This window comes from Pogoniulus pusillus, chromosome 14 (genome assembly GCF_015220805.1).
Source record: "Pogoniulus pusillus isolate bPogPus1 chromosome 14, bPogPus1.pri, whole genome shotgun sequence".
Lineage (NCBI taxonomy): Eukaryota > Metazoa > Chordata > Aves > Piciformes > Lybiidae > Pogoniulus > Pogoniulus pusillus.
This window is the reverse complement of record NC_087277.1, coordinates 15871332-15895261: the sequence shown is the minus strand read 5'-3', so window position 1 is coordinate 15895261 and position 23930 is coordinate 15871332. Positions and strand designations below refer to the sequence as shown.

General features: G+C 41.9%; 1 protein-coding gene across 2 annotated transcripts in view; it reads left to right on the top strand.

Moving 5' to 3' along the window:
• The window catches only part of COL22A1 (collagen type XXII alpha 1 chain), a 215332-nt gene that overhangs the window by 79511 nt on the left and 111891 nt on the right, over positions 1-23930 (top strand). For both annotated transcript variants that reach the window (XM_064154346.1, XM_064154345.1), the window contains exons 6-12: positions 4590-4713; positions 6705-6980; positions 8031-8111; positions 8774-8887; positions 9427-9471; positions 15728-15781; positions 16522-16557. In XM_064154346.1, the coding sequence (XP_064010416.1) occupies positions 4590-4713; positions 6705-6980; positions 8031-8111; positions 8774-8887; positions 9427-9471; positions 15728-15781; positions 16522-16557 (730 nt within the window). The remainder of the gene's footprint in view (positions 1-4589; positions 4714-6704; positions 6981-8030; positions 8112-8773; positions 8888-9426; positions 9472-15727; positions 15782-16521; positions 16558-23930) is intronic.

Sequence of the window (23930 nt, the reverse complement as noted above, 5' to 3'; positions counted from 1 at the left end):
CTACCAAAACTTCCTGCACTAAACATAAAACCTGTTGAATGCTTTCTTTTTCATTATTTCTTTTCAAACATATATTTCATATGAGGAACAGCAGAGATAACTAAGATTCTTCAGCTTGGAGAGAAGGCTTATGGGGCAGCTTTTAAGGAGGTTGGCCAAGATGACCTTTGAGGTTCCCTTCCAATCCAATAGAATCTGTGAACCTGGGTCTGTGAAATGAATTGGCTTTCTCCAACCTCATTTTGCAGACCTTAGTGCGCTACATTTCGTATTAACAATTTTTGGCTGTTGCAAAAGTGGTCTGACACACTAATTATGCTCTTCCTCACCAGAAATCCTATTAATTGTTGTTGTGTTCAGTGTCTGAAATGAGAACTGATAATCTTATTTTGCTCCATTGTGCTATTATTAAAAATGTAAGATCTCATGCTGTTTGTCACAGATGTAGGTCTTATGCTAAACAAAAGCTTGTAAGAAGGAGGCTAGAGATTGAAAATGGGCAATGGCCAAAGGAGTCTTCTGCCCGGATATTACCATTTTTTCTTTGTGGAAGTTGTGATTCAGCTGACCTTGTAGCTGGGCTAATTAACTCCTGGACTAACCTGCAACACTGGGGGATTCTTTTGTCCTGGAGTTTTATAAAAGCCTCTTCTGCAATTTATCCTGTTGTCAGAATTATAGACCAAGGAGCTGGCAGAGTGCTCCCTGTAGGAACCAGGCATCCAGCAAAGCTCCATAATATGGATCATCAGTTCAATTCAGCCTTGGTTGAAAGAAGCAAATAAAAATTTCTGAGGACAGCAATTCCTGCCCTTGGATTCCTAAGTAAAGCTGAACTTCTAGATGGAGATCACTTTTTAGTGAGAAAATAAAAGAAAACTCGTAAATGAAGAGTTTGTTATTTATGCAGTAATGCATCTCTGTAAAAGATACAGAAACCAAGGACTTCAGAAACAGTTTTTATCATATCTTCAGAGCAGTGAGAGTGCTTTTGGCAAGAAACCTTTCTCTGTCAGGAACTTACAGCAAGTCCTTCGACACCTTTAAAAATCAGTTGAGGGTGATAAGTAGTAGTACATTCTAGCTCTCTATCAGTTTGAATCTACCTGATGGATCATTTATCAGCCTCTGTGATGAGATGTGGTCAGACTCACAAGTATATTTAGGTACCTGACTCCCAGTTACTTCTGTGGGCCTTAAGCATCTGAAAACCCTTTCTGAATTTAAGCTCACATGGCAATAGTCCTGTTTCCAGCTCTGAGGTTGTTATGAAGTGGTAATTAATTACAAGATAGTATTTTCAAAATTAATATTGTTTATTAATTTCAATATTCAAAAAACTTGCCACCCCCAACCATTAATTTTAATAACAATCTTTTTTTACACAGTCCTGGAAACATTATGCAAATGAATAACTAGATCTAGAAATAACTAGTAAAAATGCATAAACATTAATTGAACTGGAAGAGAAGATTCCTGTGGTTAATATACTGCTTCTGGTCAATATACCGCTTGCCCACTAGATGGACTCAAGGAGCTCCGTTCTGTTTATGGCCGAAGACAGTGGTGAATTACAAAAGGTTTAATTATTTACTCACAAAATTACTTCCTGACTCACGGGGCTAGCTACAGCTTCAAACACTACCTAAACGCTTTCAGGGAATTTTGTTCCTGTCTTGTCAGCTGCTGAGACTTCTGATTCCTCTCAGACTTCACAAAGTGCTGGGAGAAGGAGGCAGACAATCTTGGTTCCTCTGGATGATCTGTATATCTCCAGGACTTCCTGTGTTGGCAGGAGATTTTCAGGTGTAGGCAGGATATCTTGTGATGTGCAGTCTTAGCAAGATGTCATGCTGGCTATGCAGGCTGATTGCGTGGAGGCATTTAGAGCCTGTTCCTGGTAAACTCAAGGCAGGCACATGCTCTGATTACTTGCCACTGAGGAAAGCAGTCATGCCACAGTTACAGCCTCTGCCTGTAATGCCTACTTGGAATCAAAGACAACAGTATATACAGAGCCAGAAAACTGTTAGGGAAAGGCATCACTGAATGCATGTGACCTGCTGCCATTGATGTAATGGTAGCAAACACTACAGAACTGTAACTCTGCTACATTGTGACACCACTGGGTTAAATGAGGAGCCTTTTCTCTGCTAGCTTTTCATTCAATAGGAGGTTTGTGTTGGTGATGGGCTGTAGCTAGGTTTTCTGTGCCTGGAATGTCAATCAGAATCTTATAGGACAGGACAGAGAGAGAACTCATTAAACCCAGTTTTGACAGTGATGATAGATGGTGAGAAGTGAGTGAAGATAAATACACTAGGCATGTATGATGAAATGATGGAGGTTTGAGAAGCTGAGCCTCAGAGAAATGGCTCCACTGGCAGCACTCTCATGTGGAAACATTCATGAGTTTTGTTCAAGAGGACGGAGCAGTAAGCAAGGCCTTTCAGCTATCAGCATTGCCACCTTGCTGAAGTTTCTTGAAGGGGTGGAGGAAAACAACCCAAGCTGTCAGTCATGCTAAAAGCAGAGACACACATCTTCTTCTTTGACTAACTTGGACACAATAAGGGTACAAAACCATTTTGGCAGGAAATTTGCACTGAGACCTGTCAAATGTGAAGGAGACCTGGCAGGGTGCCTTTCTGGGAGGGCTGATGTGGCTGTCATGACTCTCTCTTGCCAAACGTCCTGCAGACTCTCACAGTGGCTCTCAGTGCCCTAGTCATGCTGCTTGTACTCTCCATAGCAACTTTGCCACAAGGATGACAACTGACATGCTTCTTGTTTTGTCAGGAAGGCGAGGAATGTCTGACTACTTTGTGTGCCATAAGAGAGATGGGTGGTGAAGTAGGGTGGTCAGTAACCAGGGTGGTCCAGTTGGTAATAGCTAGTACCAAGAAGTGAGACAGCCTTGTCTGCTCTCATAAGGGAAGGATTTAGTAAAGAAGCAAGTAGGAGCCTAGTTGTTGGAAGACTTCAGAGGGTGCATTTGTCCTCAGTGGGAAGATCAGCTTATAATGGTGCATAACCTGCATGGGCATTTTATACAGCAAAAGCCTCCATAGTGGATGAAATCTCAGTGTTCTGAATTTTTAATTTGGTTAAAAAGATAGGAAATCCAAAGCATGTATGAAAAGATGGCTGAATATTTTAGCACTAGAAAAGATTGGCTTTCAACCCTTACTGTAATAGCAAAAAAAAAAAAAAAAATTGGAACTGTTGAAGATGTTTTTCTTTAAACAGCATTAAAGGTCTCTAGTTCTGTGTGCCTTTGCATGGGTTTCTGCAGTGGTGGACTATGTCAAGTATTCCTTAAGAGAATCTGTCTTCATTATTTTGTTCTTCATTAATTGCTACTGTTTTGTTTTGTTTTGTAACGGGTGCTTATGGCTGACTGCTCAGATGTCTGGAAGCAAAGACATGATATTTAGGAAGAGTCTGTTTAGGAATTATCAGAGGAACAGACTGGTCTGGGCATGGGGAACAATCAATTTAACTAGGACTCTTCAGCTGGGAAAAAAAGATGCCTTGGAGGCCTTATAAGTTTGCAAAACCATGAGTGGCATAAAAAGAAAAAAAACCAATAGATTCATGGTCTTGTCTCTTATAAGAATAGAGCTAGGTCCTAAACAAGAGGAGACTCATTAGACAGTGAATAGTAGAGCTGTGTGATTCCTTAACAAAGTATGGTGTGAGTGTAGTAAATTTACCTGAGCTCAAGGGCAGACTGGAGTACTCCATGCAAGATAAATGCGTTAAAAATTATCAATATAAAAACTGCTGATGTATCTGAATTTGACCCCTGGATTCCAAAAATTTGGAGGTAGGAGGAACATGTTTGTTCTGTTTGTTACTCTTAGGCATTCAGCAATGGCTGGTGACAAAAATTATGATGCTACTACTGGGTTAGTTATACCTTCTGTCCAGCCCTGCTTGCTTGTCTTATGGTACATTCTTATGTTGAGGCTTAGTCAAGCTGTGCTGGTTTTGGTTGTTTCAGACTCATGCATGGATCTTGGTATCACTCAGTAAATTTGTGCTGCTGTGTTTGCACTGCTAGATTTGAGAGGGTTCTGTTCTTCTATGCCACCAGTGAAGGAACATTTTCTTCCTGTAAGGACAGGCATGAGGTGCAGTGTCTGTTTTGGGGCAAATATTACAATATTTATTAATGCAACTTGGTACATTTATAGAGTGTTTCAGGTGTGCCTGCCTGTTATCAGATGTCACAGGTCTTCAGTGCATCTGGAGAAGAACCAAATTGTTTACAGTTTGCCTGAAAGGACGCATTAAGTGAAAAATAACTGTTTTGACACGATGGCTACTGCAGATTTTCACTGTTTTGTGTTTTTTTTTATTTAATTTGAGAGATATGCCATTGAAATGAAAAAGAACTCTTCAAGGACAGAACCGCGTGGAGGACACAAGCTCATGCTCATCTCTGCAGCCTGCCAAATAGAGCCAATTTTGTAGGAACTACATGATATTTTTGGGAAGCACTGCTGGGACATTCAGGAGTTTTAGAGATTCTACTTTTCACTGCTAAGCCTCATGCATTACTCTCTTTCCCCTTCCCTTGCCAGGGATGTATTTCCACAAGGCCTCCCTGATGAATATGCCTTTGTAACTACCTTCAAATTCCGGAAGGCTTCCAGGAAAGAAGACTGGTATATTTGGCAGATTATTGACAAGTATGGCATACCACAGGTATAAGGTCCTTTGCAGCCAGCAAGAGCAGCTTTGTTTCTCTTCTGTTGCATGAACCAGTTTTCTTGCCTTACCCTCCCACTCCTTTTTCCTTATGGAGGTGTAAAAATCCCTTTACCTGTCTTTCAGTTCATGTTGCTGAAAATCCTTTACCTTTAACTCAAACCCTGAAGGAAAGGTTGCATAGGCCTTGATTGTTGTTAACATGCCAATAATTGTGTTAGCTGGGAAGGGGGAGAAACATCATTGTTACTGCAGACAATTTTGAGGTTTTGATTGTTTTGTTCAGGTAGTTTTTGTTCAGGGCAAAAATATTTTACCCCTTTGAAAAATGATTGACACTTCAGTGCAGCGAGATGTGCCAAGTTTTTCCACAGACTTCTAGATATCATAGAAAGGCATTATAGATTCCCAACTTTGAATGCAGATGTTGCTACTCTACAAGCCCAAGTCCTGACTGCTACAGAATTTGATCTAAGTCTTTGACAAGTACTCTCAGCTTCTCAGAAGGAAAATACCATAAAATGTAATAATGGACTGTCTGTTCCTGTAGACCATGATCTTAGCATGCTAGAGTTTAGCAGTTTGACTGTGTTTAAAGAGGGAGAGGCTTGGATAGGCTTACGTTTTTCTGCTTAGTACAAACATAGCGCTGATGGCATTAGTCATGACTCTAAGTTGAGCTGTCTACATGGGCTCGCATAGCTGTGTATTGCTGCTTTGAGACTGGTGTTTGAAAGGATGTGGACAATTTGCAGCGAAGGATAAGTGCAGTTTGAGGACTTTGCTAACTGAATTTCAGACAATGGCAAAAGGTTTGTATGGAAGTCATTATCAGCTGTTCTTTGTTAAATGAAATATGATGCATTGTGCTACATGCTCTCCTAATTCCTGCAGAGTGGGAATGTGTCTATCACTCAGTACTTCTTGGAGACAGCTGAAAACTTGAACTGCTTGGGTGTTGACAGGGAAAACTACTCCAGATTCTCAGTAATATGTTCAAAAGTGCCTTAAATTTTGGTGCCAGAGTGCTTAGCACCTTATGAGCCCTGTTTCATATAAGTTGCTGGTGGTTTAGCCACTACATTGCAGACCTGTGTAGTGTACAGACTGCATATCCTTCTGAGCTAACACTGATCCAAGCTGGCATTTCCAGCCAGCACAGTGCTCAGCTGTATTGGAGATGTTGGGTTAGCTCTGCATTCAGCCTACCCTGGGCTGCTTTTATCAGAGATAGCTCAGCGCTGATGTTGCCAAACTCCTTTCAGCTCTGCAGCTTGAAGATGCGCCGTTTGTTCCTCTGGCTTTTGCTTTACACTGTTCCCTGTTCCCTGCTACTTGCTGGTAACTGCCTGACGTTGGTGAAAGACGTAGTAAATTTCTGAGGGAAGTAAGAGTATAATGTCTTCAAAATCTTCCTTCTGCCTGCTCCATAGCTTGCAACACAGTGTGTGGGGAGGCTGTGGCTGTAGTTTGCTGTTATCTGAAATAAAGTGTATGTAGTGATACAGATCAGCAGAATGGTTTCTTACCAAGTAGTAAGGCACTTGTCCATGCTCCAGCTGACAGTTGAGGACGTGTGATGAGACTAAAGACCACAGATCCTGCTGGGAAGTCATGGAGTAGTGCACAGACTAGAGAACCAAAACAAGTTCAGCTTTGTCTGTCTGCCATTGGGAAGATGCCCCTGAAATGCTACCACACAATCATGCCCTAGCATTGTTTAGGAGAATTCAAAGTGGCATGCACTGAAACCATGTCAAGGGTTGTACTCACAAGAAAAGTCTTTTTATGTTCATGGGTCTGCATTCAAGCAGTCATATGAACAGATTTAGTCTCCCTGTGCATATCCTGTGCTCTGCTGTTTGCTTTGACTTTTTACCACATGCTATACCATCCCTGATCTGGGGTGTCCGTTGTGATGGAAAGCAGGCAAGAGGAAGGAGAAGACTTTGCAGCTTCTTTGCAGAATCATTTCTGTCTGCTTGCAGGTCTCAATTCGACTAGATGGAGAGAACAAAGCTGTAGAGTACAATGCCGTGGGGCTCACCAAGGATGCTGTGAGAGTGGTCTTCCGAAGTGCACGCGTCAGTGACCTTTTTGACCGCAACTGGCACAAAATTGCCCTCAGCATTCAGTCAAAGGCTGTCTCGCTTTACATAGACTGCAAACTGGTGCAGATGCTGCCTATTGAAGACAGGGAAAATATTGACATTCAAGGAAAGACTGTGATTGGCAAACGCTTGTATGATAGTGTCCCCATTGAGGTAAGTGCTGTGGATGCTAGTTTGAGTTGGGATGTTGTTCAGCACTGGGTTTGCAGTGTGTGAATGGGGTTTTGGGGTTTATGTTGTAGTTGACTGCTTTTCCTCAAGCATCATCACTGAAATGTTACCTGTGTGGTATAGGTATGACAGATTTGCATCACATAATTTATAGACATGCTGTCTTTTCATGCTGTCAGTATCTCTATAATAGGGATTAAACCTGAGAAATCCATTTAATATTTCTGTCTAATCCCACAGTGTGCTACTGTTAAAATCAGAGACAAAATCATTCAGAAATACCATCAATCTGAGTACTGAACTACACATGTAAAGGTCTTTTGCTGTTTGATCTTGGCATTGTGAATGTTTCTTCTAGTGATAGGAAGAGATAGGAAAAAACAGAAAACTTATTAATTCAAGAGAGTCATGATATACTTTCAGTGCCTCAGAAATGATTTCTGATATTAAATGACTCTTGCTCCAGTTGAATCAAAATTTAGACCTGCAAGGTGGACCTGATAGTTTGGTGTCAATGTTAACCTGGTATAACTCATGCATAATTGGTTGGTGTTTTGAGCCTTGTCTAGTCTTTCTTAGTGATGTAAAATGAATGGAGTGTACATGTTAAATGTGTTAACAGAATTTCCCATGCAGAGATAAATGGTCAGAATATGCAAGGCACAAGAAGAGAAAACCAAACTTTATGTCTAGATAAAATTCTAGGAAGGATAGTGGTGGTCAGAATACATCTTCTGAGACAGAAATTTATCCAGGACTTAGGGATTAGCATACAACATTATTTGCATGAAAGTCTGTACCACAGTTTTAATAGGGATATGGAGGTTCTCATTAGCTCAGCAGTCCTGGAGCATGCTGAAATATTGGTCCATTATTGACAGATATTGACCATAGGATCCACAGAATCACTATGAAATTTATCCCATCTGGTTTTTGTTTGTATTTCTCTGTGCTGTTTATATCCAAGCAAAAGGACATTCAGCCTTCAATAATTCACTGTCTCTGAGACTATTGCCTCACTTTGTCTTCTAGTTTGATCTTCAGAGGATGGTTATTTACTGTGATTCTCGGCATGCTGAGCTGGAGACCTGCTGTGACATTCCCTCTGGACCAGTAAGAGTCTATTTGTCATTTATTCATTTTCACATGAACACTCTTCATTGAAATCTATTACCTAAGTCAGGGAATATGTGGCAGTGTGGGATTATAATTTTTTGATGATGGTGAATGAAGCCTAACTATATAATTGGTAATGTAGCAGTGCCAGAAGAGGACTACTGCAGAAGGATGAGTATGAGGAATTTGAAGTTTCCAAGTTGCTCTTTTCTTGACAAACTGTCAGGAGAAACAAAACCCTAAAGTGATGATGGGACAACAGAAATACAGCATGAAATATTCAACATGTTTCCTGCTGCTTTTATTTGGGAAGTGCTAACACAGTGCAAGTTGCTGCTTGGTTTCCTGTGCTCAACTGTCATTAGAAACTTCCACTCTCCTTTCACTTCTCTCTTCTCAATCTTGGTCAAAGATATTCTTTGTTAATTTTTCAATACTTATTCCCATTTCTCAAATGAATGGTGTTTGTGGGATTTTGTTCTTCATTAGGATTCATTTAGCTGTGCATTATCCAGTAGTACCTATGGAGGTTCTCTAAAGTGGGTGGAAGAGGAAGCTTTCTAGCATTGGAGGTTTCATAATAATCTTGGGTGCTTGAGTGGAAGAGGAAGCTTTCTAGTGTTGGAGGTTTCATCATGATCTTGGGTGTTTGAGTGTAGTGCCAGGTAACGGTCCTGACAGAAGCACCTCCCCTGGAAGTGAGGCCCACTGTTGGCAGTGAGCAAGTTGGCCACCTCAAGATTTTCAACTGTTCCTGTCCTGCTGGACAAAAAGTGAGTATTGAGATTGGTATGTTCATTTGAGACATGCTGGATGGATTTGGAAATAGAGGTATGACACTGTGCAAGTGACTTATAAGAAAAACTGTCTTTGTGAAGCATTTTAAGACCTAAAAATGAGAAGCACTTCATAGAAAAAGCCAGGCATGTGTTATTCACTAGTGGGAGGTCTGTAGAAGTAATGGCAGGCCTGGTAACATTCTTGAAAACAAAGTGGTGATCCTTAACTAGCACAGTTATGTACATCCCTCTTCAAATGAAATACACTGAGCTTCTGGAGGTAAAGACAGCCGCCTTGTAAATATCTCACAGCTTTGAAAAGCAGTTTGTTTGCTTTTATTGGCTGTGACTGGGACCTCTGAGAAGCCAGCTTCATTGTCATTGCTCATGAGAGCATGTCAGTTTCAGTCTGTCCTCCACTGAAACCTGAAAATATTTCTATTCTTATCAGTTGTTGTAAGATCGGGCCTCTTGCTTTGTTTTATAATGAAAAGATCAGTCTGACTAATCGTGGTTTTTTTTTTTTGTCTTAGGGGGACAGAGGTCCAATTGGCCCTGAAGGTCCTAAAGGTCAAAAGGTCAGTAATATCTTTATTTGTTTCATAAAAACAACATCAGCAATAAACCAGTTCCAGAGTAAAACGAGCAGTTGAAGATTTTGAGAAATAAGAGTTAATTTGGTGTATGACTGAGTTCATGTCATTCTGGAGGATCCTGGGACTTCAGGAGTCTCTAACCATCTTGTATCTTTGATCTAGAATTGCATATGAGCTTCTGCACTGCTGCTTTATGTTGTTAGAGAGAGTGTGTTCCAAAATCTTTTACTGAAACTTCTTAGCTGGCATTTTTGCAAGCTAATGTTATTCAATTCATCACACACAGCTTTCACAGTAAGTCACATGGAAAACCACATGCTGCTTCCTTGATGAGCAGTAGTACATACCCATAGGTTAGGGAGCACTCTCTCAGCCACACTCTACAAAATTTTGTGAGACTGAGGTTAAAGGGTTAGCCATAATCTGTTACCCTTAGCAAAGCTGTCTGAGTCATGGTGTTAAATATAGGCCACTTCCCTCAGTACTCTTCTTCCTAGATGACAGGGTAGGAGAGTGGTTGTGATGACTGCTGTAAGTTTCACAGTGCAGCCTCCATATTATCCTGCATATTCTACAGGCTTCTTTGATATGCACATGTGTGCTTTCAGCATGCACACATTTTCCTTCTGTGCTTGGTTACAAATAGAACTCTGAGACAATTGACTTAAAGGGAGCACTTGTGCTGGAAAAAAAGTCACTATGTTTTTGAGGAGGTGAAAGTTGGTGGCTTTGGTGGTTTCCAATTTCACCATCTGTGTAATTAAAAAGATATTTGGGAAGAATTTGTATTCAAAACTACATCCATCTGAATCATTTCTGCAAATTTGTGGCTGGATTTATGCCTTTTGGGTGAAAAAATGAATTGGACTTCACCAAAACTTACTCAGTTATTATGAGATACTGTGGAAAGGGAAGGCAAAGGAGAAATCTTTGGATCTTGGAAGGTCAGACAACCTCAGCAATGTGTTGTGGTTTTTTTGGCAAGTCTTGCTCTGCTATCTGTAGGGAGAAGTTTTGGATAATGAGGAGATGTGTTCTGAAGTATGCTTTCAGCTGGCATGAAAGAACATGGATACATTAGTGCTCAGAACTGAAGCATGACTGAAACTGCAGAAAATGATTCCTTATGCTTCCATGTGTGTATAAATAGCAACTTTCTATTTTAATCTATGACAGCTTAAATAATGAGGGGCTGTTTTGAAGAATGGCAGGGCCCTGACTGTTGTGAAGAGGTTGCAGAAGGACGATGATGATAATAATAGAAGTATCCTGCAGCAACGTCACACTGTCTCTCTCTGCTTTAACAAGGTCTATGCCCCAGGATGTCTGTACTGTGTAACATGGCACACTGCTGGGGTTCAGGAGACACTAGCTGAATATGAAATAATGCATATCCTAGTACAGCATCAGCAGGTTTTCTGCAACAGCAAAGGCTGTCTCACTCCTGCAGGTGGGCTGCTGAAGAGCTCTGCAGGTGTGTGTGACTTTTCCCTGCCTGTAGGAGTCCAAGATTTTTGTACAGTTGAGGCAGGACTGTGTCACCTTCTTGAGGAGCTGAGGGTGATGCCTTTCAAATCTAGGCTCTGACAACAATGTGGTACAGATGTGACGATTTCAGACGAATTACTTAGCTTGAGAAGCTATCTGCTAAATAAGACAAGTAATAGATTTTGCTCCTGACTTTCAAAGATGTGATTAAATAATGTATACCACCCCTGAGAGCAGTTAATGCGTTACTATTGCCAAGGACCAGATTGTCACAGTCCGTGCTTTATGTGCAGGAACTAATATCTCTCTCCTTTTTGCTCTCTGAGCTACGCAGGCTAAATGCTGACCATGGGGAAGAAAGTCAATGCTATTTGCAACTCAACAGTGTTACAGTTTGGTACTTTATTAAGGAAAGACTGAGATTCCACAAAAAATACAAGTGGCTTCTGCATTATAGGGTTTAAAGTGGGAGTCTGTGCTGGTGAAAAGCTGAATGTGAGTCAACAATGTGTGTGTGCAGCCTGGACAGCCAGCCGAGTCCTGGGCTGTGTCAAGAGCAGTGTGGCCAGCAGGGCAAGGGAGGTGATTCTCCCCCTTTACTCTGCTCTTGTTGGACCCCACATGGAGTACTGTCCACAGCCCCCAACACGAGGGTGTCAAACTGTTCGAGTGAATCCAGAGGAGGACCACAAAGATGATCAGAGGGCTGGAGCACCTCTCCTGTGAAGACAGGTTACGAGAGTTGGGGCTTTGCAGCCTGGAGAAGAGAAGGCTTTGAGGTGGCCTTAGAGTGGCCATCCAGTATCTGAAGGGGACCTACAGGAAGGCTGGGGTGGAACTATTTACAGGGTCTTGCAATGACAGGACAAGGGGTAGTGGGTTTAAAGTGGAAGAGGGGAGATTCAAACTAGATGTTAGAAGAAGTTCTTTATAGTGAGGGTGGTGAGACACTGGAACAGGTTGCCCAGGGAAGTTGTGGCTGCTCCCTCTCTGGAGGTTGTTCAAGGCCAGGTTGGATGAGTCCTTGAGCAACCTGTTCTAGTGGGAGGTGTCCCTGCCTATGGTGGGGGGCTGGAACTGGATGATCTTTGAGGTCCCTTCCAACCTAAACCATTCTGTGATTCTGTGATTCTGTGATTCTCTAAGGAGATGAATTGCAAAGCTCAAATCTACTCCTTAAAAATTGAGATCCATGGGATATTTAGGTAGACTGCAGCTATTTGAGCATTATACAAAAGTATTTTACAGACTAATAGTGAGAAATATTCTGTGAGAGACTATATGGCCATATAAGAACCCAGGAAAGCATCCAGTTCAGCTGTGTTGGAAAAACAGCACACAGCTGGTGGGAGTTCCCTGAGAAATGAGTTCCACTAGGGCTACTATCAGAATGAGATGTCAGTGTTTGAAAAACAAAACACCTCCCTTTGTTTCAAAACAGGGATCTTTGGAGATGTTGGCAAGCGCAGGAGAGCTTAAAGCTCTTTCTGTAAGCTAAGACAGGTTTTTTACTTTAGCCTTGTTTTGTTTTCCCTAGCCCAGTGGTAGTTGGTGGCTTTTCCACTCTGTTCAAAGAAGGAGTAATGGTTATGTGGTTCTGTTTCCTTTTTTAAAAGGTCAATCTGAGGGTCTGTTAAGCAAACTAAATGTCATTTAACTTAGTTGAAGATGGAGGGGCTGGTGTTCAGATTCTGCTATCCTGAGCTCCCATAGCATATTCTTTCTTTCAGAGGTGGCAGCTCCGACAGGCTTTTCTTACAACACCATCTGAGCAGTGAACAAAGTTGAAAGGTATAGCCAGTTTAGGAAGATAATGAATTTCTGTTCCTCCCCAAGGCAGGGCAAAACAGGAGTGCTTGCAGTTATTAAAAATGGTGAAAAAAAATCCCTCAGAGCTGAACATCTCTGCCTCAGTCACCCGTGCTGCCAAACTGAAGGTAATGCATGGGGACAGAGTGCATATATTTTAGAAAGAGAGGCAGTAGAGGATAGTATCAGGAAAGAGTGAGACAAGAAATGAGTTTGTGTGAACATGCCTGAAGCTGGGTCCTATTGATAAATTTTAGATGTCAATGACAGCCCAGTCTAATTTATTTTCCTTCCTTACTCTGTCTGCATGCTGTGTTGTTTGTAGGCAGCCAGGCTGGCTGGTCGGCATACTGGGCTGACAGTCAACAAGCTTTTGCTCTCTTCCAGCACTGCTATCGATCTGAGGTTCAGAGAAAATCACTGCTCTGTGAGATATTTTTTTGGTCCACATCATAGAAATGACATTGCTTACCCACCTTTTAGAAATTTATGAAGTCCGGTGTATTAGATGGCCTCTAGTGGGATGTTTTTTTCCTCTTTAAGTTAAAGAGGAGTTTTGTTGTGCTCTAAATTACTTTTAAAAAGTTACATGAGTTTTGACATAGCCTGCTTGAATTGACACTTTGGCCCCGACAACCACAAGCAGCGCTGCAGGCTGGAGACAGAGTGGCTGGAGAGCAGTCAGGCGGAGAGGGACCTGGAAGTACTGGTGGATAGTAGGCTGAACAGCTGAACATGAGCTGGCAGTGTGTGCAGGTGGCCAGGAGAGCCAATGGCATCCTGGCCTGGATCAGGAACAGTGTTACCAGTAGGACAAGGGAGGTTATTCTTCCCCTGTGCGCAACACTGGTCAGGCCTTGAGTACTGTGTCCAGTTCTGGGCTCCTCAGTTTAAGAGAGATGCTGAGATACTGGAATGTGTCCAGAGAAGGGTGATAAAGCTGGTGAAAGGCCTGGAACAGAAACCCTTTGAGGAGAGGCTGAGGGAGCTGGGGGTGTGCAGCCTGCAGCAGAGGAGGCTCAGGGCAGACCTCATTGCTGTCTACAACTACCTGAAGGGAGGTTGTAGCCAGGTGGGGTTTGGTCTTTACTCCCAGGCAGCCAGCAAGAGAACAAGGGGACACAATCTCAAGTTGTGCTGGGGGAAGTATAGGCTGGATGTTAGGAGGAAGTTCTTCACAGAGAGAGAGATTTGCCATTGGAATGGGCTGCCCAGGGAGGTGGTGGAGTCACCGGCCCTGGAGGTGTTCAAAGAAAAGCCTGGCTGAGGCACTTAGTGCCATGGTCTGGTTGATTGGCTAGGGCTGGGTGATAGTTTGGACTGGATGATCTTGGAGGTCTCTTCCAACCTGGTTGATTTTATGATTGTCTCTGTATATATACTACTAGCTCTATGAGGTTTCTTTCTTTTGGCAAAAAACAAACCAAAGAGACAAAGGTTAAAAAAAGTAACTTTGATATTTCCTGTGCTTCCAAAAGCCTGTCTTCACCTGGGGGAAATAAAACATGATCCTATCAAATGTTTCAGTGTTGGTGCAGCTAAACATATTTTAGAAGAAAGATTTGGGGAGCAAGGGAACATTGGACTTGCTGCTATGGTATTGGAGGGTCCTGCTCCATGTTTGAGACTTTTTCAGCTTGGAACTACGTCTAACTTGAAGTTCAAATTGTCTGACTCCTTACAAGCAAAAGTCAACAGGGCATACAGGAAGGTGAGGACATTGCATTTGCTAGTGACGGAAAAGGAGCCCAGCAGAGCATATTCCTGGTATATACTTTTTGTGTGTACAGAGCCTTCTGCTCTTCATCAGCTCCTGGTGCTGTAGGAATTGGAGGAGCTGGTGGCAACATTGTACACAGCATTAAACTAGTCTTAGTAATGGGTATATTCTCAGTTGGTCCTTCATCCAGTTTTGTGATTGCAGAGCAGTACATGAAAATGAGTTGCAGGTATTTTTTTCTTGTGGTTTTGGCACCACTTTTAGCTCTGTATCTGCCAGCTATTTAAGCCATTATTTTTCTGTTCCTTTCACTCCATCCTTTTTAAGAGACAAAGGGAAAAAAGCCTATTCCATTTTCATCCATTTACCCATCATAATTTGTATGTTTTCAGATGTTTTTTTTTCTGGGTTTTCTTCCCTGTTTTGGAGCAATCAGGAAGAGTGTGTTGCACACCCCTGCCAGGGAAGGGAGGAGGTACCTGATCATAAAAGTTTAGTGTGAATGAATTTAGTTTGAATTCTTTTAAAAATAACTCTAAAATCTTGACAATATTTGCAGGATTTTTTCCCCACATTTTATGTGTGCAGCCTCAAGGTCTCACAGAAAACACATTTTCAAGTCCTTCCTCACTTAACAGAAAATAAGGACAGTTGAAGTACCCCACAAGAGAAGTCTCTCTGCCTTGCCAGCACACTCTGAAAGCTTTCACTGTGAGGGCGACAGAGCACTGGAATCAGCTGCCCAGGGATGTTGTGAAGACTTCCTCTCTAGAGAATTCAAGAACCATCTGCATGCTTTCTAGTGTGATCTGCTCTAGGTGATCCTGCTCTGGAAGGGGTGCTGGACCAGATGATCTTTTGAGATCCCTTGCAGTCCCTGACGTTCTATGGTTCTATGATTCTAACAGTGTTTTCACATGAAAAATAGAATACAAAATCCATCTGAGAACTTGGACATTCAAGTTAGTATAAATGCAGTGAGGTACACATAATCCTTATGGCAGGAGATGGCCATAGAAATTGGTGGGACCAAGTGTCCACAATCTCAGTCAAACCCTTGTTACATTGCTTCCCAAAAAATGAAAGCAATGGAATGATAACCTCAAAATAAAAACCACTAATGTGACAAATGTCACAAATAAGTCCCATCTCATCTCATCTCTTATTTCCATGCCTGTCAAGAAATTAATTCCATGCTATTAACACTCTTTCTTTTTCAAGGGAGAAATTGGCAGTCAAGGCCTTCCTGGATTCAGAGGTGAAAAGGGAGAGTCAGTAAGTAAGAAACACTGTAATGGTTTTATAAAAGGAGGTGGAAATGCAAGTAGTTTTTTTCTCCTTTATGGTGTGGACTTGCTCACAATGCCAATGTGCCTTGTTAAATATGTTCCCGCTGCTGGGCCTTAATCCCAGGGGAAAATGGGATTGTCCCTGAATACTGCTGATAATTGATTTAATATTGGCCTTCCAATTAAAATATGTAATTTGCGTGTACTTGATTATAGTGCAGCTGCATATCTACTAGTGATAATGTAAGGCAACAGATAGAAAGAAGATGGAAATCTTTCTCAACTCTTTTACAATCAGATGACCAAGATACAGCTTTCCCCATCTGCAATTAATGAAAATGCCAGAGTAAGTTTGCAGGCGAGAAATTCTTTAACTCCATGTAAAATTTGTTCTAATAAGGGCTGTTGGCATCTTTGATTTTGGAAATGTAATATCAAACTCTGTCCTGAATAGAAAATAAGTTGTTTTCCTAGCTGCAGGAGAATTTGGGATAGGTTTTCTATTTTAATTTGTCACTGAATTATTTTCAAGGAATTGTGCCTAAAGAAAATTACTTTCCCTGTATTAGCTGTCCTGTGACTTGTGTGTCTCCACATATGTGCTATGTATGAATAGATAGGTATGTCTCAAATATACAACAAGGAAAACAGGAAATAAATATTTGTAGTGGTGTTTGACATCCTTGCTATCAAATGTACCTTTTCCTTCTCTTCTTTCATTTCTAGGGCAGAGCTTATGGCAGAGGAGAAAAAGGAGAAAAGGTAAGGCCTAATCCTTTGCTGGACTAATTAAATGGGAGTTGCTGTTGCTTTCTGTATCTCAGAGGTTGTTTCTGTAGTTCATAGGATGCAGGAGATCTGATGCAGCTGGATCTTTATAGGGAACTTTTATATTGAGTCATGCTTCCCTCTGCAGAAAAAAAACTTTGGAGTGTCTATTTTTCTTCCCTTCTGTGTTCTTTGAGTTTCATTTGTGCATTGACCATGTAAATTGCTATCAAATTGAAATGATAACCTGTGCTTCATGTAAGCAGCTGTGAGTTCACAGCAGATAATGCAGTAAAGCCACTGGCTGGAAGGATGAAAAACAAAGGGAAAATATGCTTTTGAGTTTATTGTATTTTCAACAGTATTAAATTTGAGGCAGAAGGAGCCTGTCACACTGTTTCTTTTCATTGGATATTTTCATTAATAGCCTGAAGGACAAAAAGCCAGAGCATTTTCTTACTGCAAATATTAGGCAGGACAGAGCATTAAGACTTGGAGGTTAAAACAGAGAATACAGAAAAACCACTTAAAACAGCTGCATTATCTGTCTTGGAAAATATGGGCAATGCTGATCAACAATGAAGGAAAAAAAATAAGGAAAAAATAAGGAAAAAAGTATAATGACTGGACTAATTTGCATTAAAAAAAGATACTGATTTCCAGGCAGTTCTGTCTGCAAACTTCCCATTCCACACAGCAAATGAGGGTGCTCTCCTAGACTGAATAGAAGTAGCTTTTTCTTTCTGTAGCTTCTTATCACACCTGGTTGTGGGTGTTTTCTGCATTGCCAAAATGAAATTCCAAGTTGTGGGGAACAATGGAAAAGTATCTAGGTGATAGATGTATGTACTAAAGAAGAACTCATAGTTCATACTGAAAATGAGATTAATAATCTGTGGAGCTGTTTTCCAGGGAGTTTCTGACTACCTGATAGCTTTGGGAATTTAACGTTTTGTTGACTTGTGGTCTGAAAGGAGGAATGCTGTACTAGTGAGAGCATTGCATTTATGACCATTGCATCTTCTTTCTTGTTCTTTCTATGATTATGATATATTGATTGTGTATAGTAGTAATTCATCATGTGAAATTACAATCTAAATGAGGGTTGCTCATGGCAGGAAATATTATTGAGCCAGGCTGCAGACACGGAGCCTATAAAGCACACATTTCTGCATCCATCTTCTGCAGTCCTCCCACTGTCTGACACTATTTAGCCTTTGAGACTCAAGATTCAACCTTTGGAAACCAGCACACGTTTGGCAGGTGGTGAGAGTCAGCAGTCTGATGGGAAACATGATGTTTACAATATGAGTTGTGCTGCAGTTGAAGCAAGTTCTTGTTTTCTTATGTTTTGATCACTCCAGAAAAGTATTGGAAAACATCTCTCCATCTGTATTAGTGTCTTGCCTGGAAAAATAGGTCTGCAAGTATGAAAAAAAAACACCACCCCCCCCCCACATTACGCAGAACTTCTTTGACTGGAATAGCCAAATGAAACTAACTGACACAAACAAATGTGTAGGCATAGAGATAGCTGAGTTCATGACCAGTTTGTTTTGTTTATTTGGTACTCCTGCCAGCGGAGGCAGCTTGTCCGCTTCTGTGAAGGAAGTGTATTCGTGTGCTCGTGCCCTGTGTGCCCAGTGGCTCAGCACCAGTACTGTTGCTAGTGGAGAACAAGGACATATCAGCTGTACCTTGCTAGCATGTTTAAAAAGGGAACCTGTGGTTATCAAATCATTAAATATCTCAAGTTGGAGAACACCCGTAAGGACTAAGGAGTCCAACTCCCTGCTTTTTGCAGGACTACCTAAATATAAACCATATGACTTAAGTCCAGGTGCTCCATGAACTCAGACAGTCTTTGTGCTGTCACCACTTCTACTGGCTTTCCTTGGCCAACTAGATGGATGGCCTTGTCATAAAAGGAAATTAAGTTAAGCAAGACTTCCACCACATGAACCTGTCCTGGCTGTGACCACCAACTACATTCTCAAGTGTTTTCCAATAACTTCCAGAATATTTTTCACTGTAATTTTGCCAGTCACTGAAGTGAGACTGACAGACCTGTAATTACTAGGGTCTTCATTCTTATCCTTCTTGAAAACAGGGATTACATTTGCCAGCTTCCAATTGACTAGGACCTCTCAACTCCCAAGACCTTGCTGTCATACCATGGTCTGTTGGTATACCCTGGTCATGGCACTCATGATTACTAGTGCTCACCAAGGGCTTCTTTAATATGTGTCAGAGCTTGGCCACTCTCGTTCCTGGCGTTGCCCAGGTCTCTGTAGCTGCTGTGATGTGAGCTGCTGGCTCCCTGGTTTGTCTCTCTGTTCCCCTGATGTTCATAGAATTCAGCAACCCACCCTGTGCAGAGTATGTTGCCTGTTTGCCTGCTGCACTGCAGTGCCTGCATGGGCATGAATTCTTGTTTTCTGCTCTAGCTGTGACAGCTTTATGTCTTCTTGGTTTTTATGGGTGTGGGCCAGCACTAGGAAACTGGATCAGAGATGCTGGACTTCAAACAGCTGCAGTCTGTGCAATTATTGCTATGCATGTGCTGTGGACCTGTTTATAAGGACAAGGCTCATGGCCTAAGTGTTCATCTAATAAAATTACCTCACCTTTGAAAAGGCTGAGATGGCAAGATTAAAAACAGTATTATAGGATTGCTCTCCAGCTGTGTTAATGCCAAACACCTGCCAGATTGTGCTAGTGCCAAACACCTGCCAGATCATGCTGGTGCCAAGTATTACATGTAGGGCAATTATGTGAGGTCTGAAGCATTTGTTAGAGGGCAAATCCTGTGCGTATCCAGAATGCAGCAGAGGCACTGCCCTTGTTTCTCCAGGCCAATACTGCACTTATATCACTAAGTTAAAGCCAAAATGATGCTTGTCTTAGAATACATAACATGTCAAGCACATAGATCATTAGAATCATAGAATGGTTTAGGTTGGAAGAGACCTCAAAGATCATCCAGTTCCAGCCCCCCACCATAAGCAGGGACACCTCCCACTAGAACAGGTTGCTCAAGGACTCATCCAACCTGGCCTTGAACAATCTCCCTGGGCAACCTGTTCAAGTGTCTCACCACCCTCACTATAAAGAACTTCTTCTAACATCTAGTTTGAATCTCCCCTCTTCCACTTTAAACCCACTACCCCTTGTCCTGTCTTTGCAAACCCTGTAAATAGTGCCTCCCCAGCCTTCCTGTAGGCCCCCTTCAGATACTGGAAGGCCACTCTAAGGCCACCTCGAAGCCTTCTCTTCTCCAGGCTGCAAAGCCCCAACTCTCATAACCTGTCTTCATAGGAGAGGTGCTCCAGCCCTCTGATCATCTTTGTGGTCCTCCTCTGGACTCACTCTAACAGTTCAATGTCCTTCTTGTGTTGGGGGCTCCAGAACAGCACATAGTTCTCCGGATGGGGTCTGACAAGAGCAGAGTAAAGGGGCAGAATCACCTCCCTTGCCCTGCTGGCCACGCTGCACTTGAAGACCAGGGCCTGTGATCATGAAGCTTCTCCTGTGTGTTTGTAAAGGGTCTCATCTACTTTGCTTTCCTGATCAGGAGGTCTGAAACAGACTCCTACTATGATGTCACCTTGTCCTGCCTTCCCTTTAACCTTTACCCGTAAACTCTCTGTTTTTGCATTGTGCATCCCCAGATGGAGCTCCATGGACTGTAGTTTATCATTGATGTAGAGGGCAACACACCCTCCCCTTCTCCCCTGCCTGTCCCTCCTGAGTCTGTAACCATCTATCCCCAAGCTCCAATCATGAGATCCATCCCACCATGTCTCAGTAATGCCAGTGAAGTGGCAACCCTGTAGACTTGCACATATTTGCAGTTCTTCCTTTTTGTTCCACATGCTCCTTGTGTTAGTGTAGTGTAATTAGTGGTAAACCAAAAGATAACAGCAGCTGTGGCTAAAAACCTGATTCATGTCAACATAAGGTCCTGCATGATTTTGGAAATCAGGAAGTTCAAGCAGTAGCCCAGCTTCTTCTGCCAGGCCTAAAAATCATGGCCTGCTTTTGATGTACAGAAACATGTATGTGCAGACAAGTAACTGTTCATATATATCTAAAAAGAGAAAATAACATAATGCTCATGGTGCTCATGTAAACTTCTCTCAGGTGGATTTCCTTGTTAAGCGTGGTTCAGCTACCACTGCTCTGTATTGGATCTTAAAATTTCCACTGCTGGCTGTCATCTTACAACCTTTGGAGAGTGTAATCCCTATGACATTTGATGCAGTCTGTCATATTTCTGCTCGTTAGTCTGTGTCCCTTTACTGCATGTTCATTCACACAGTTTGCATGCACTTAGATTTTTGAACTGATAATTATACACAAGCAAATATCTAAATTTGTAGCATAATGACCATGAATGGCAATGTTTTGGCTTTATCCTGTAGGTTATTTAAATGGACATCTCCTAGACCAGATCACCTGCTACTGCAAGGGTTATAACTCAAAGCTTCAAACCTTATTGACCTAATATGGGTAGGTACAGGAGAAGAATAAAAGCAGAAGAAACAACTGTAGAGCATTTCTGAGGATGATTCAAGCAAGATAGAGTTTCAGTGACTCTTGATCAAAGTCAGGAAAATCACGTTTGACAAGGAAAGTTCTTTAGAGTATGAGGTCTGCATTCCTGGGGCACAGCCATCCACATCATGAGCCAGCCTGCCCTTTTAATGCCTCTGTAAGTTTAACTTAGAGGCTTATGCCTTTGTCTTGCAAAGTACAGAGCATTATATAACTGTCCTGAGCCACCCTTCTAGCATTCTTAAGGCCAACGGTAATGAGAAGGCTCTGCAGGTGTTTGGAAAAGCAGTGACTTTGGTGAACATGTGATAAAAGTATGTTAAATTTTGAGTGCTATGGAGATATCAGTAGGAAGTGATTTTTGGCCATTTCTTCTGCTGTAAAAGCTAAGGGGAAGCAAATCAAATTAGTTGACGGCAAATTTAAGATAGCAAAATGAAGTTTCTTTTTGTACATTAGGTATTGGAGCTTCTCTTTGCACTTTGCTCTGGAGGTTAAGATTTGGTGTGTTTAAAATAAGGCATGCAAGTTAGTTAGAGACACCTGAAAATAGCTAGACAATACAAAGATATTATCTCTGCTTCAGGAAATCTGCATGTCTCTGCAAACTGCGGAGTGACAAGACTGGTGAAGCTTCCCATAAGGCCACTGCTGCAGGTGGGATAGGAGCTAGATAAACCTTTGGCCTGAATGCTGGTAGCTCTTAGATTTTTGTACAACTCTTGAATATTCCTAACCTAACTCTGAGCCCAGAGGGGACAGGAATTTCCATAGTCCACTCAGGGCTTGAGCCAACGTGGTTTATAGCTATTGAAGAAGAGGCGAAAACACCACAAAGCTGTCTTGAAACAATTGGATCAAGTCACTGCTGTGATTTTTCAAAGGAAAACAGTCTGCTGGATAAGACTGACCAGAAGGAGCACCCACTACTGCAGAAATTCAGATAGACTTGACTCACTAATGTGTTTGTAAGAGTATCTGATCTTTCCCTTTGTGCTTTTTCTGTTTCCCTCCATGCTAGTAATCACAAATGCAGCAATGAATATGAGAAAAAACTTTAGTAGATTAAGTCTATATTCTCCTAACATTTTTTTTAAATGGTAATGACTCTATGTGATAAAAATGCAAAAGGATTATTATAGGATTTCTAATGAGAATAAAACATCTGAAGTGGCTTGGCTTATTAGAGATGCAGTGACTTCAAGACCAAGCATAGAAAAATAGGCGGATGGTTAATGCTCTCAGCTAGGCTGCAGGAGAACCAAGCTTAAAAGTTGGCTCCAATGGATTTGCTGACCTTGGGCAGAACAACTAGTTTTTGCTCCTGTAAAATGAAGCTGGAGAACCACTTTCCCTTCAGGCTTTGTATATCATGTCTGCTAGATCCTTCAGGCAAAGGCTTTGCTTCCTCTTCCCTTGCTGCTTCGAAATTACAGTTACTACCATTTTTAGGGCTTTTGAAAAAAAACATGGAAATCTATCCTGTTAGGTACAGTTTATCCACACAGACCCCTGTGCTCTCTGTCTTTGCCCTGAGGCAACTCAATATAAGAAAGGTCTGACCTGTAAGCTGTGTAACATTTTTACCCCACTGCTGTGCTGTCAGCAGGGTTTACCAAATTAGCATGAGCACAGTGCCTCTGGCCTGGGGCTGGCGAGGTTCTGGTAACTTGGGGCACAAGAAAATCAGTGCAGTTTTGCCTGGGAAAGTGCTGGAGGCAGAGCTGGAGTCTGATAGCTGAAGTCTGATCCTGCATGCTGGTTTGATGGCAAAGAAGGGATTTTGCTTGGGTATTTTTAGAGGGAAGTATTTTGAGACCAGAAGGGTTGTTTGCGTGGCATGGATGCAGATAAGGCTCAGGCTGCTGGTAGTATTTTAAACACACAAAGCTATAATAATGTTTGAGAGACAGATCCCTGGGTGTTGGGGTAAAGTAAGGAGCTGACCCTAAAGGGAACTGGAGCTGAGAGCAATCCTGTTACTTACAGGGCAGGCACCTTACCAGCCAGAGTTTGTCCCATAGCACCACAACAGCTTGCAGTTGATGAAGAAAATCTAAGCCAGGCTCTACAAATCAGTCAGGATTCACAGGGTGTACCAAGCCGCTGCAGTGCAGTTCAAGCAAGGGCCAAAGTTGAGAGCTTAGAAACAGTTTCTGCAGGAGTAAGGAATAACAACCATTTGAATTTCTAGAAGCAGGATGTAGTCTATGAGCAATTTCACAATGTGAAATTTCAGCTTGCACAAACCAAGAATTAATCCTTGTTCCTGCAGCTTTCAAATAAAACTAATTATTGCTCCAAGAAATGTGTTATGTCCTGATCCATGTTACAAAAGAGCTACTTTTGTTTAGTGATTTTATTTTTCTGCTCAGTCTTTTCTAACAGCTGCACTTGCTGCAGTTACTGTTTTTGCAGACAGTGTCTGCTTCTAGAAGTGACAATGCTTTATGTTTATGGTTACTATTAAGAATAGTTGTGCAGAAGGGATCTTGCATGCCACACTGGAGTGCTGCAAGTAAGAGGTCACACCTGTGGGGAGGAATGGACAGGGCAGGTGACTCTAAACTCTAAACTGACATTTTATGTGTCATATTCACTATAAAGCTGAGGGATGACAATGATCAGACTTTCTTCTTCAATGGCTGGTCCAAGGAGAAGTCTGTTCTGTCTTTGATCCTGTTCCACATGTTCCAGAATCCTGCTCCTGAATCTAGCTCACATCTGCATGTGAGTTCTGTCTGGAACTTACTTAGTCTCTGCCCACAGCATCAGTGGTGAGAGTGATCTATTACCATCAGAGAGACTAA